The following is a 14953-nucleotide window of genomic DNA, read 5'->3' as shown; positions in this document are numbered from 1 at the left end:
AATTTGGTATCCGCACTCCTGTTAGATCTCACTATGAAACGTATATCTCAGAATTTCGCCCCGACCCCATCCGCCCGCACAAAAGACGAAAATCTGTTGCATCCACAATATTGCAGATTCGAGAAAACTAAAAACGCAGAATCATAAATAATGACCATATCTATCAGGTTGCTGAATCTGGATCAGATCGGATCATTTTTGTAGCCAAAAGCAAGAAATCAATTTTTAGTGGCTACGCAGCGCCCGACGTCACGCTCAGACTGATTTTCTGTCTCTCTCGCACGCACTCTTTGTCGTGTCGTTTAATATTAGCGGCGTCTGCCGGAGGAGAGCCATACTGACTTAGTATCGGGTATAACTGTAGAGTTGCGGTGTCCGCAGCAACTCACAACGTTCCCCCTCGTTTTTTTTTATAATCAAGCACACCAGAGCAACAGTTTACCGCAGACAACAAGTAACCACAAAAACCGAATGGCAGGCAACTGAAGCTGCTTCTGATGTTGCCACAAGCGAACTCTCTTTGGGGGTTTTACGCTTTACGTTTTATTCATTTTTCTTCATTTTTTCCAATGCCCTAAAGGCATAGAGATGTTGCTGAAGGGTTTGTCGGACTTTGTTGCATAAATTCCAAAAGAATGCAATCAGATTTGGTTACGTACAGAGAGCAGAAAGCAGCATTCGAATTCCATTTAGTAGATTGCTGGCACCAAAAGATTCGATCTAAGTTTAAAATTTAATTTAAATTTGCGTTGCAATGTTAGTTTTGTAGCAGGAAACATATTATAGATCAGTTGGCAGCACTTATCCGTTTTATCCGTTTACAATTGCAATCAAATTATATTAAGAATATCTTCTTAGTGGCTTCTAATAACTTTCTGCAAGTAAAACTTTCGTATAGAGTATTTCCAAGCCTCTCAAATTCTTTCCCATCTGTTCGGTGGCTTCTCCTGGTCGTCTGTGGGGAGATGCTTTTGCTTACTTAACATTATTAAAGTCTCCGTTCAGGCCCATAAAAAGTGGGTGCATATATAAATTTTTAATATGCCGACAGACAGTGCAGGCAAGTGGTTCTGGTGGGCAGTTTTTGTGGATATATGTATGTATCAATTTTTAACTACTCAAAAATGCCTGAACGTGTCTGCTGCCGTACGAGGTCCTTGACGTGATCCTGCCCCATTTCGTACTATTATTCGCATGGGGGAGCAATTATAGCCAGCCCATAAAGTTCGTCCTGTCTGTGGCCTTACTCTCTGTCTATCTTTTGAGGGCAGTTTGCTCTGCATAAACCTGAAAGCTCAAGGCACTGGTGTGCACTAGTTCTGGCTTGGAGTGGACCCAAGGACTGCGCCACTGACATCGGCAATTAGAGAACAGTTTTCGGTCAAACCGCAAATCACAAACTGACACCGAAATTGTTGAAGGAGATTGTCCAGGGCCCGCCTGCGGCTTGGCCTGCATCTCCATTCAGTACAGTTCTCCTCCACTCTCGTGCCCGGCCCCAAATGTGTTTGTTTGCCACGTTTAACAATCATAAAATATTTATGGGAACACACTGGCGTTAGGGCAAGTTTTTCTCTCCAGTTTTTGCCTATGCAAAGTTGAGGGAAGCCAGCTTAAAAGTAGATGTTTCTAGGGTGTTCACATTTGGTTCGGCTTCATTGGTGAATGCTACAAAAAGTAAGAGCAAATAGTAGCTTATGTACTGCTTCCCAGATAGATTCTAGATTTCAGTAATTTTCTATATCCATAAAAGACCTCGAAAAGGATTACTTAAGAGCAAAGAGAATGTTGTTGACACTTTCGTTGTCCTCCCATCAGAGCTTCTTTCGTGCATAGATCCCATGGTTTTGTTACCCAACTGTTCCCTGCTTGATGGTATATCTTATATACCCTCCGATCTATGCCTGGGATAACAGCACAAAGCCCAGAACTGGGCCAAGTGGGTGTGCTGACAATGTAGCCCAGGCACAACAAAGGGAAAAGTCTCTGTATAGTCGCTATAAATATCCGAGCATTGCCAAATACATGGACACGGCCACACCACACAGATATTACGAGTACATATACACCCAAAGAAATTTGCATTGAAATGGCAAACGATGCAAAAGAGTTGACAGGCAGCAAAAAGCAGTTGCCAGTCGGACAGTCGGACAGCCGGTAGTCGACCAGCCACAACCATTGTCATATTAACTACGTGCTACCGTTCCTCCCCTCTTCCTCCCCCTCCCCGCTCATGTAACCTCGTTTGATGGCACTGGCATGCCCCCTCCTGCCCTGGCCACCTTGCCAATGCCTTTCAACTTATTCATGTCCATTTTGGCGTGAATTTGTTTTCGAGTACAGTTCTTTTTTTCATTATTTTACTTCGTTTTTTTGGTCTGGTATTCCTCCATTGTGTTGACCAAATGGCTCTGATGCTTGTCTAAGAGGCAGGCTAAAAGAGTCAGGCGAGGACTAAGGGTGGCTCCTGTTTATTGTGGTAAATTTTTCATCGTCAAGTGCACTGGCTGGCCGTCATAACTCAAAGTCCACCTTAATGGTTTCCACTTGTACAAGCAGCAAAGCAGCATTTATTTTCCAACAGATTTTCGCCCTGAAAGAGAGAACATCTGTTCTATGTATATATGTATGTATACCTATGTATATGTCTTTGTCTGTAATTGTGTGAGTGAGTGAGTGGGTAGGCCATTTAGTTAGCCATTGTTTACTCTAAGTGGCCTCCGCAGCGAAAGTCCAGCAACTTGAAATGACAATTTATTGAGAGTCCTCTTCTCGAGGGCCCCAGAGAATGGGAACAGGTCGGAGCTGGGGACTCAATGACCTGGACTAACGATGCCTATAGGGGATGTATTCAGACGGAAAGTTTTTCTCTAAAATATTGCACAGTTCTGGTAATGGATGGACAAATTCATATTTTAACCGAGTTTTCTTAGAAGAACTTAAGCTATGGAGCATCCTGTACAAGAATTTTACTCAAATGGATGATGAGCTATGAGAGGAAGCTATTCTTTCTAAATTCGGAAACTCTTACCGCTGTCTGGTCCTTATCTAAGGATAAAATAGTTCATAAATCACGGATGTGCACTAAAATAAATCAAAAGAATCGACTATCCAAGGTCATCGTCTAAGACTTTCTTTATCTGCCGTCCAGACTTTGGGAATTTAAGTCATTCAGTCCCTTGGTTTACAAGTTGTTGGCGTGTCCTGTCGACTGCATTCAATGTTTGAGTACGCGTGTCGCCACTTGAGTTCCAAAGACCAATCCATGACGGCAACAGCCACAGTGCAGCAATTACAACGAAACAGACATTGAGTACATCCTGGGCTAACGAGCTGCTCGCATTTCAGGCCAACACATAGTCCAGCCCAGCCCGTTAATTAACAAGGCTTCGGAGAGGAGCCAGGACAGAGCCAGGGAAAAGCACAAATTAAATGAAATTTAATCAAAAACGTAAATCTAGCTAAGTTACTGCCTCCTGACGGGAGTGGCGTCGACTGGCTGCCAGCCGGTGGAGAATGACACAATACACAAACAAACAGGGGGGGGTGGGGCCGAAGCCAAAGAACCCTAAGGGCCAGACGCCCAGGCGCCAAGGAATGCGGACTCTTGAGCTGCTGCGACCATCTGTGCCGCAGATAGGGTCAGGGGTTGCTGGAGCTTGCTGGACGGCACAGGGGATTGTTTGTTTCTCCCCCAGTGTTCTGGTCTCTTCTTGGGCTATCTTTCCTTTTTAGAGTCTGTTGTCTAGTCGGCCTTTGACTTTTGTTTGCGCCTAAAATGCTGCGCCGTAAATTTAATTATAACGTTTACTTACTGTCTTGCTGTGGGCGTACAAACCAAAGACCCTGGCCCCTAGCCCCTAGCCCCCGACTCTGCTTCTGTCGTTCATTCCCACTCCTATTCTTCATTCCGTCTCCTGCTCATTAGCACAGGGGCGGGAGAGGCAAACGCAGATCCCGTGGTGTGCTTCTGATTTGCCTTTTGGGTCCTGTTTACACCGAAAACTGCAGCTCTGCTTGGGGATTGATTTATGTCATCTAAAAAGAGCAGGAAGCGGATGTGCCCGCCGTACAAGCACTAATGGAACCAGTAGTTCTTTTTTGTTGCCGAGAGAAACCACTGACAGACAGCACACACTCACATGGCCGTAAATGTTCTGTCATTTTACGAGAATTCTAGTGTAACTGCTACGTTTTATGGCTATTATGAGAGTCGCTCTGACAAAGAAATAACCGCAGAAACAAGAGCTTCAGTTACATTTAATAAACGTGAAAGCTGTTAGTAATTAAGGGAATTTTCTGAAACAGAGATGAATAAATAAATGCCATTTCTGCTGCTGCCGCTGGAGCAACGAATACTAAAAAGATTTTCATCCAACCACAATAGGGGAAAAGTAAATGCTAAATAAATAAGAGTCCCAGTGCCATTTAGCCAGATGTTTTCCATAAAGCAAATCAATTTAAAAAGATATTATATCAAACAGATTTACTCTGTTTGGGATTATTCCACTTTTAGTTCAAGGATGACAGGATATCTATTTGCACGGATTCTGTTTCGGATTATTCCATTCTCTCCCCCTCTCTCTCTATTAAATTTAATCCCAATTAAAATGCCATACAAATCCATATGCAAAAATAATTGTGTTTATCTAACGAGTTATCATGCTATAATGACATTTGAGGAATTGTTTTGATAAACCATAACTACTGATTCAACTCATATCATAAACACAATAAACACTTCTATTTTTCCTGAAAAAAAAACGATAAATATATTTCCGTATTTATGTCATCCTGCTGCCTGTTGTGTACCGCTATTAAATGACATAAAACTCTTTTCCGCTTTTCCATATTTGATTTTCATATGCGTGCCGAAATAATGCGAAACAAAAATACAACTCAACCGACCGTATTGACACATACTATACATCCGTGTGCCATACGATATTCTCTCTGGTACGGGTACGGAATTGTCTGTCGGTGCGTGCCGTGGGGTTCTGTGCTCTGTGCGCTGTGCTCTGTGCTGTCCTCGTCGAAAATATGCTGATGAAAAACAAACACTCGACCAATTGGCATGGCAATCCTTTGCCAGAAGCGATTTCCGGCTGATAACTTCGCCGAATGGAACAACGGACATCCGCTGGGGCTGCGAACGGTGCACGCATATGTGCTAGTCTATGACATGGGCAATTTGGAAACGTTTCAGGTGAGTGCCCCTGCCGCCCCATCATCATCACCATCATCAACGATATGCCCAATGGCATGCCGATTTTACCTCCTTTAATTGATTGCCAATTTACGCGATTCATTCGATTGCAGTACTGCCGCTCGATGAGAGATCAAATCTTGGACAGTTTCAGTCATCGTGATTTTAGCATAATTGTGGTTGGCAATAAATATGACAATGTGACTGAGGCGCAGGCCAATTCGCAGGTGAGTACTCTCTTAGTGGTTTTAAGAGTCAGGTAAATGAGTGCTTTGGAAAACTTTGGAAAGTGAAAGTGAACAGTTCTGGAACAGCAACAGAGTCATCTGTTTTGGATGAGAATGCATAAAGTTGTACACTAATGTTATACTAATGTTAAGAAACCCTTTCCTTAGTTCTTTAATAATAGAAAAGCCGCTCTACTTCTTTTAAGAATTGCCAGAGAATGCCTATGCTATTGATTCACCATTCGTGCTATTAGTTTCCAACGGATTGCACTCAATATTGAATCTCTTCTCTTTCATCTCACACACACTCGTCATGGTATGGCAGGAGCTCAAGGATATTTCCACGCTGGTGCGCAAACATTGGCGCTGCGGCTATGTCGAGTGCTCGGCGCAGTGAGTAATCAATATCAGCCCACAGATACCCCCACAAATACCCAGATATTCCCACACAGCACTCGTATATCAATTGCTTCGGCACCGCGGGCTGCCAAGGAAGACTAACTGGTATTCTTTTCTGGCCCTTTTTATAGATACAACTACAAAATCGGGGACGTATTCCGTGAGCTAATGGGCTGCACCAGCAGTGGGAGCAACACGAGTGGCGGAGGCGGCGGTGGTGTCGCTGGAGGAGGCGGTGGCTTGGTTGGCACTGAGTTCTCACAATCAACTAGGAATAAAGGACGCTGTACAATACTTTAGCAAATGTTGCATAAGTTTTTTAAGCAAACGTTTTGATCTAGCGCGTAAATACGAGTGTCCCGGGTGGATACTTTCGCAGCTGTTTCGTTGCCGACGACATGGGACAAGATGTGGGGCCAGATGGGGTGGCACGCTGGCGTATACGCAATCTCCTTGAGGCCAACAGCAGCATCAACAGAAGAAACAACATTGTTGCCCCTTGGCAATGCCTGCAGATGCATATTTTAGCATACATTTTAGTGGCCACACTTTGCAGTTGTCCCCGTGTGTCGACTCCCCTTCTTTTCGTTTGCCCTCTCTTCTTTTGTTTGCCATTATTACAACATTTTGCTGGCTGCTTTTATCGCATCGCTTTTTTGTTTGCAAGAGCTCCGCTCATTTAAATGGCAATGCGAATGGGAATGGGAATTGGAATGGCATGGCATGGCAATGGCTGTCGAACCAAAGATACATTTGGCCAGGAGCAAAAGCTCAGAACCCAGATCCCAAGCCAGAGCCAACCAACATCCTCTCATCCTCCTGCTGACAACTTTTTTGAATTCGCATTTGCATTTGCAATTCAATGCCCGTGAGCCAGGCAGGAGGAGCAGCTGACATGAATATGCAACAAAAAACAATAAGAGTATCCCCGAAGATGTACACGAATTGCAAAAGTTTGGATTTCATTTAATTACTATCGTTATTATCGGTATATTGTAGTTATTATTTTATTCGTCGTGGAATCGTAAATAGGCAATTAATCCCACCATAATTTACAATACATTTTATGTAACGAACGAATAACCTTGGTATGGAAACCAAACCGAAATCGTATAAGTAATATCTCTATTTAAGCTATACATACACACACATACATACATACATATATGTACGATAAACATACTTTAACGTTGTGATCATTTCAAGAATTAGTTCTTAAGCAAAACCACAAACAAAGCGTCAGCGAATGTCAAGTCTCAAACAAAAAAAAACTGGACTACAAAAAGTACGTAACTTTAAGTCATGTTGGGAAATAGAATAAATAGCCTTAAGTATTTGAGGTAGTATTACAATCATGCCATTACACTGCTCAATCGATTTATAGCCATAATTATCTGCTGCACCTCATTTCATTGCCTGTAGGGAAAGATGTTACAAGAACAAAATTATAGGTAGGCACTCACAAGTGTGAATGAAAGCTTAGGGCTCTTCTTGACTTGCTGAGAAGTGTTGGAAAACGACTAAGCTAAGCACCGTGTAGAGAACCCTAAGCATGAAGCCTAAATGCAAACAATTATGTCATAGCAAACCGATACACACTAAACTAAGAATATAATTAAAACGCACAAAACACCGACGATTGTGTTATTATTTTTAGTGATAGCGGCATTAACCATGACATACACGAAAACCGTTCACCCTTAGGCTAGAATCGAAGGCTAGAAATAAGGGTTAAGGTGCAACAGCAGGTGTTTTGTGTAGTATAGTGTAGCGGTCACATTTAGTTAGTTAGATAACGTATATCACTCTATCTGTTGGACACCGCCTGTGTAGCTGATTTAACTGAGAGTCTACTACGTAATGAATACAGACCATACCATACCGATCTCTTTCTTCACCTCAAACAGCAACAAACTCAAACAACTCAAAAGAAAAGCAATCAAGGCTGACTTTGTACATAGAGATTTCAACAAAATGAACTTTGCGAAAATGCTATGAACCGACTTTTACAGCAATATAAGTATTAATGGGGGAACTATTGTAGTTACGTACGCATATACATAATTCTAAACCTAACTGATATTCAAAGTACATAGATAACTGGGCGCACTGCCAAATTTGGTTCCACTCCCAGTTGAGTGTTCGGCTAAGAATATAGGAAAGAATTAAGATTACAAAAAACCGAAATGGAAAACAAATTTTTAGAACTTATTTGAAGGGTAAACAATGCAATGGCGATAATAAAACACACATTATATGATACAGAATTTGCAAAAAAGATATTGTTAATAAATAGGAAATACAAATTCTATAAATGTGGCTTTGATAAAGGACATATATTGTTAAAAAATCATAAATAAAAATATAGCTCAGTTTGCTTACTTGTAACCCCCCCCCCCCCCCCCCCCCCCCCCCACCCTTTTAACGTACCAAAAACGTTTCATTCTTTGTTCACCAGCACTGAACTGATCCCAACTAGAGAAATGTGTTCATGGCCACTGTCACTTTCCAACACTGAAATATACATTACTTCCACAGTCTCCCCAACAAGTAAGCAAACGGCAAGCACTAACATCGACATATTTATATGATATATACCCATATACATATATACGAGTAAATCTAAATATAATTGTATGTATTTGGTTCGTGTTTTTGCCTTTGATTTTCAACATTTACAGATTCGTCAAAATGGCTGTTAATTTTTGGAAAATAAAATAAATGCTAAACGCTAAAACAGTTGAAAGGAAATTAAACAATAAATAAAATAAAACGCAACAATGGACAATTGTTGAATTTTTGTAAATTTAAGCAACCAACGCCTTGCCTCTGCAACCGAATGACGCAAGTGGAAATACATACATTAGTGTAGCAATATAATAATTAAAATCTAAAAATTTAAATAATGTATTGATAAATGAAATGCTTCAGCCGCTTGTTGTTTGTTCAGAGCCATCTAATTAACCTTAAGTGACAGCTGCAGCAGCAGCTAAATTTAGATGCCTATTATTAAAAATGCCTAATATAAAAACGGATCTCTGTTAAATTTTTGTAAAACAATTGCAATGAAGCGTAGAAAACAAATGTTTAATCGGACAGAAGCTCGTAAACCGCACCGAAACCTAAATGTTAAGCAATTTAATATATAACAACAATTAAAGCCGCAACCCGAATATTGTCTACAAACAAATTGGGCTCAGAGTGGCATGAGAATATTCGACGACTAATCGTTAGTACTGTAGAGAAAGTTTTTGGAAAATGCGCAAAAGACGCAAATAAAACACAAAATAAAGTGATACAAAATATAAAAAAAAAACATTTAAACCCATTTTTTATTGCCCGACACTCGCATGTACTATAGCGTACCTGTATTCCCCCAGACAATGACCTGGCAATGTCATGTCATTAATAAAATCAATTATGGTTGAACATTACGCCGTCAGCAATTAGAGAACATTTCCATTTGTTTGTATTTTTAAACACTTTTATTTCTCCTTATCACCTAGATCTAAAAACAAACTTTCGCATTAGCTGATAGCACAAATCAGGAAGGGGGCTACTTCGATAGAAAAAAAACTTGGACAAACAATTTGGGGTGGGCACAACTCAATCGTAAATCATAACTCAAACTTATTCTAGCGACTGTTTTTTTTTTTTGGAGCACATCAATATAGTATGTATATTAATTATAAGTATTATAAACAAAAGCACTTTGCGACACGCAAGAGTTTAAAAGGTGAACGTAATACAAAACCTATCAAATAGAATGCTACCAATAAATGATCCTCCTATCCTACAGATAGTTTCCGAGGTCAGCGTATGAGGCATAGCCAGGTGAGAGGATGATTAAAACAGAAACGGCGATGGGACACTTTTAGTAAATAACTTACAAACGAAATGTTAACAGATGACTGAAATCGGTGTCTGCCTCGGGCCGTAGTCTATCACTAATGCTTCTGATGCTGCTGATGATCGCTGGAGCTGCTGAAGGTGCGGCTGCGACTCAAGCGACGGGCTGCCTCAGCCAGAGCCGCCTGCTCGCTGCGTCCGTCTGCCAGGTGGACGGGCAATTTCAGAATATCATGCAGCTGATTCTTCAGCTGCTTCGTCTGTGGCCGCTGTTCGGGATCGGCAGACAGCATTTTCTGTAGCAGCTCATACTGTCCGGGGTAATTGTTGGCAAAGTCTTTCGGGTACTGGCCCTCTCGCAGGGCCCGCATTGTCTTGATCCGCTCCATTTCAGTGCAGAAGTACACGTGAAGCTCGAAGAAGATCAAGCCGAGAGAATAGATATCCACTCGGTAGTCGTAATGGCGGCCCAGCAGCTGCTCTGGCGACATGTACAGGTGGGTGCCCACCTGCTGCGTGTGCCGAGCACACGAAGGAAGGCCACTCTGATCGCCACACTTGGCTACCAGATTGGGTATGTCCGCCATGTCGGTGACCAGGCCAAAGTCTCCAATTTTAATTTTACCATCCTGCGAAAAGAATATATTGCTTGGCTTCAGATCACGATGAATGAGACCCTTCAGGTGCACATAGTCCACGGCATCAACGATCTGATGGAAGATGTCGGCAATGTGCGAGGCCCGAGCCTCGGTCCGATTCTCACGCAGCCAGTCGCGAAGGCTTTCCTTGCGGCAAAGTTGCATCTGGATGTAGAGATAAACCTTACTGGGCTTGACCACTACTCCATTCTGCATGGTGGCACTCGGAGGTGTGCCATGGCTGCCATTTGGCTGATGAGGATTGTTATTGTGATTCTGGGCCAGGGCCAGAGTGAGTGGTTTCTTTCGCAGCCTATCGGAGTCCCCGGCATCGTCACTGGCATTGCCCTTGGAGCGTACGGATTCGATTTGAAATGAGTTCGAAACCAGCGGATGCTGCGAGTAGTTGATGTTCTTCAAATCGAACGACGCAGAGTGGATATCAATAGACACGGAGCTGCGATGTAGTGGTCCTTCCCTCTTACTCTCATCATCCTCATCATCGTCGTCCTCATCGTCATCATCGTCCTGCTGAACACCTGCTCGCAATGCTGCCGAGCGCGACTCACTGCGAAACTCAATAAGCGAGTCCTCTTCTTCATCGTCATCATACTCCTCCTTGATGTTTCGTAGTCCAGTATCTCCATTGCCGTGAAAGTCATGGCTGCAGGCTGTGCTATTGGCAGCATCCGAGACCCAGGACAAAAGCTGTTGCTGCCGCTTCTCCTGAAACTGATCGGCCAGTGAGGGGAATGTGCTCTCGTCGGGCGTTTCGATTTGTATGGAAGTTGAGAGCTCGTGGGCCAGAAGCTTACGATCTTCCTCCTCCTGCCAACCAATGGGTGGGGTTTCGGTCCAGGACTGCAACGAAATTAAACTGATTATAATCTCTTCACTGATTAGCACCAAAAGATCACTTACATGAAAGTAACGCACAATATTATGGTGCTCACAGCTGGCCAGAGTGCGTGCCTCACGCAACACCCGCTGCCGGGATGACTCCTTATTTGGCAGCGTTATCCGCTTGACGGCATAGTGATTCTCATCCAGCTTATTCTTGGCCTCGAATACCACACCGAACCCGCCGCGACCCAGGCATGTCATCAGATCAAAATCGGTCTGAAAACGTGAGGTGTAATGCTCACCCGAGTGTGTTGTGGACTCGGATAGCGAACGCTGTGTATTTCCACTGCCCGGAAAGCTAAAACGGTTGCCAGGACGCTGGTGCTGCTGATGATAATGTGACATTGGCACAACGGGTCCGAGAAGCGCCTGAGTGGATGCCTCAGTCGCCTCGATGGCTGTCTGTACCGGCACATGCCGTTCAATCACCAAATACTCGCGTTCCACACGCTGATTCCGTTGTCCCATGAAGATGTTCAGGATAACCGCCGAGGTGAAAGCAATAACCACAATCTCCTTCCACCAGAACCACAGCGAAAGGATGACAACCTTCACCGGAGCATCGATATCGTCTAAGCTGAAGCCCAGATCATCATTGATGCTGTGATTTCCGGTGGCATCGACTCCCCCAGTTTTGTTGCTGCCGGAAGAGGGTGGCGCCTCAATGGCGGGCAGTCCAGTGGGTGTTTCGTTCGTGCCACACTCCGAGGGTCCCTCCAGTTCAGTGGATCCAGTGAAGAAGTAATATCCGTTGCCATTCACAAACTCCGATGCATTCAGCACGGACTGGGCAGCCACAGCAAAATTCTGATCATCATATGGCACTAGTTCGTTTCCCTGCGTCGGCGGCTCTTCGCCAATTACCTCGGGATCTATCTGGTTCGCCTGGAAGATAACCAGGGAATGGCTACTGGCTGCTATGGGCTTCCAGGGTATCTTGGGCATGAGACTGGTATCTCCTGTCAGCTGCTGGTAGACCTGCGTCTGGTCCATTATCTCCTGGCGTAGCCGGATCGACTCCTGTATGTACAGCTGCTTGTCATACATCCCCAGATATATGGAGGGCGCGCTTGTTGGTCTGTTGTTGAGTAGCTCGTCCTCATCCTGGTCCCACAACCACTGGGCGGAGCTGAACAAATCAATGGCCTTCAGTTCGTCGTCGGCATTGGTATTCCAAGCACTCACAATGGGATGATCGAACTACAGGAGAAGATTGACTTAACACTGGGCTTGTTCCGTCTATGTTCCGACTCACCTTATACTTCCAGAGCATGTCGTGGGGATTGCTTTTGCTGAAAGCGCAGATGATGCCCTCCGGCACCACCACTTTGATATCCACATCTAGCACGGCCAGCTCCAGCTCGTCACGGGGCTGCATATGACACTCTGAGGCCCGCACCATATCCAGTTCGTGCTGACCGACGCTAAAATTCCAGCGTTCTATGCCCGTGCGGGATTCCACGGCACGAACAGTCTGCGTTTGGCGTCGCACCACAATAACATCGTCCAGCAGCGGATTATGGGCCACAATATAGCCAGCCTCATCTATAATGTGGTCATCATCATCAGCTGCATCATCAGACAACGGCTCCTCTTTGACGTCCTCGATAGTGTCGTTAATGGCACGTCCCTCAGCCGTGACATTAACACAGCCATTTATAGAGCATTCGTAGAGCAGCTGACCGGTACGGGCAGAGACGCCATATGTGCGGGTCTCCTTGCCACCAGATATGACCAGATCGTCGCTAAACTTGGCACTGGAACTAAGCAAATGTTCCGCTGTAATGGGTATGGGATCTATGGAGTCGCCATCGAATTTGTATATCCCACCACTGAGCGAGGGAATCATGCGGACGAACTGCCCATTGTTCGTCAGTTCCAAGCGATGGATGCTCGATGAGATCAGTGGTCCAGGTCCAGTGGGCACACTCCAGCGCAGCTTACCAGACTTGGCTATATCCAAAGCGCTCAGTCGTCCATCTAGAGTTGTTATGTAGAGGAGTCTGTGTGGAGATAACAAAACTGACATTAGAATTTTGTTCATGCAGGAAAAACACGTCAGGTCCCTGACCTAAACAACAAATTTAATTTTATCGCTAATTGATTCATTTACACCGCATAGCATCGGTATTTCTATGTTGCATCAAAATATTGCATCACTTAATACAAGGATACCCTGTGCAAAATGGTCACACTGGCACCCATCATGACAGCTTGCTTGGTAGGTGCGGCGGGGGAGACCGACACAGCTGATGCACTGCCAACAAGTGGTTTTGGCCCCTTTTCTTGGCATGCCATCTCGCTCGCACACACGGAAGAGCCGAAAATGGCGCCCTCCAAATGTCGAGCAAGGCAAACGCAAGAAATGGTGAAATTCGAAATGTTTTAAACAAACATACACTCGCAGAAAGCAAAAAAACGCAAATCAACGAAACGAAACTCGTTTTATACTGTGCGCATAACTAAACATATCGCATCGATGCCGTGTTTTTTATCTGGCACAAACAAAAACGCTAGACTAAAAACAGTTAACTTTTTCTTTTGTCCACATGACTCACCGCATGCTTGATAAGGTGCGTTCCCTGATTATACTACTATTTAAGCGTATTTGAAGGGTCAATAGATATTTTCTTAGGGATCAGTGGCTGTTCTTGAATCAATTAGATATTCTAAGGTTAGGAATGGGAACAAAACACTCAATTTTCTATGCGTCTCATCGGTTCTCGATTCTGACTTAGTAAACACGAATTTTCCCAATAGTTTAATCAAATATAAACAGCATTTTTTTCAATATTTGCTTAGCTGCTTGCTTTCTACACTGGCACTGCACTTGGGGGGAACTGTGGTGTAAAGCGAACATTCGAGAACATTTTCATCACAGTGCGTAAGAAAAGGTCACACACAACCCTCGCCGCCTAGCTTCTTCTTCTTACCGACGTCCGATCCGGCGGTCGTCCCGCTCCACACAGTGTGTAATGGCCGGCGGGATATTGGAGCTCGCCTGCTGGAGTTCCGAATCTGTTCCTGATCCTGCTGCCGCTGCCGCTGGTGCCATTGCCGCCACAATCGAGGTGATCATGGTCAGCTGGAGGATCAGGTTGCGTCGACGTTGCGTGAAGATGCCATTCAGTCCATCCTGTATGCCCATTATACGTACATATACGTAAGTTCTGATGATTTTTGTTAGTGTTCTTCGGTGTTTATGGAATGTACAATCTATGTATTAATTGGCTTGTGCAACGGTGACGTGTTGTCGCGAATTTGGTCGGTGGTGGTGTAACAGCAACAGCAGCAGGAGCACCCATCAAAGTCGGCGCACATTTCCTCATAACTTCCCGGCGCGCACAACAATAGCAAATTTATATTTATATATCTAATTGTATTATAAACTAAATTAAACAATTTTAAAGCAAATTTTTGTTTTCGTCTCGACCCGCAACACGCTGCTGTGCAGTGTGACCCGATTTTGACTATCTGAAAATACCAATTTATGACGCAAATTAAATCGCAGTTTCGTCATTGCTGGAAAAATACTAAGAAAAATCACGGAATTCCAAAGAAACGGATGCAGGAGCAGCTGTGGATTCGAATCGCCCAAGAAATTTAAGTGTCCTTTTTATTCGAATTTCGTTCATTTGTATATGTTCCGGGAATAAGTTTGAGAATGCCATCAAGATGGAAAAGCATGGGAGATGCCCCAAATCAAGCATTTGCCTGCTGCAAGTTCGGTT

The 14953-nt window shown here is 43.9% G+C and overlaps 2 protein-coding genes across 2 annotated transcripts in view; one reads left to right on the top strand and one right to left on the bottom strand.

Annotated features, from left to right (window-relative positions):
* Window positions 1–6366, top strand: part of LOC6591404 (ras-like protein family member 10B) — a 39001-nt gene extending 32635 nt beyond the window's left edge. The window contains 4 exon segments of the mRNA XM_026984308.1: window positions 5093–5206; window positions 5320–5433; window positions 5759–5826; window positions 5964–6366. Coding sequence (XP_026840109.1) covers window positions 5093–5206; window positions 5320–5433; window positions 5759–5826; window positions 5964–6132 — 465 coding nt within the window. The 3' untranslated portion in view covers window positions 6133–6366.
* A 2934-nt stretch (window positions 6367–9300) lies between these two features.
* On the bottom strand, window positions 9301–14626 carry LOC6591403 (eukaryotic translation initiation factor 2-alpha kinase). The gene is made up of 4 exons (XM_002017142.2): window positions 14156–14626; window positions 12478–13225; window positions 11241–12422; window positions 9301–11180 (listed from the first exon to the last, which is right to left on the bottom strand). The coding sequence occupies exons 1-4, from the start codon at window positions 14368–14370 to the stop codon at window positions 9780–9782; spliced, it is 3546 nt and encodes a 1181-aa protein (XP_002017178.1). The 5' UTR covers window positions 14371–14626; the 3' UTR covers window positions 9301–9779.
* Window positions 14627–14953: the final 327 nt, after the last annotated feature.

Source organism: Drosophila persimilis, unplaced genomic scaffold (genome assembly GCF_003286085.1).
Source record: "Drosophila persimilis strain 14011-0111.01,24,50 unplaced genomic scaffold, DperRS2 tig00000000-arrow-pilon, whole genome shotgun sequence".
NCBI classification, from domain to species: Eukaryota; Metazoa; Arthropoda; class Insecta; order Diptera; family Drosophilidae; genus Drosophila; species Drosophila persimilis.
Note: the sequence above shows the minus strand (reverse complement) of the source record. Positions and strands in the feature narration are given on the sequence as shown.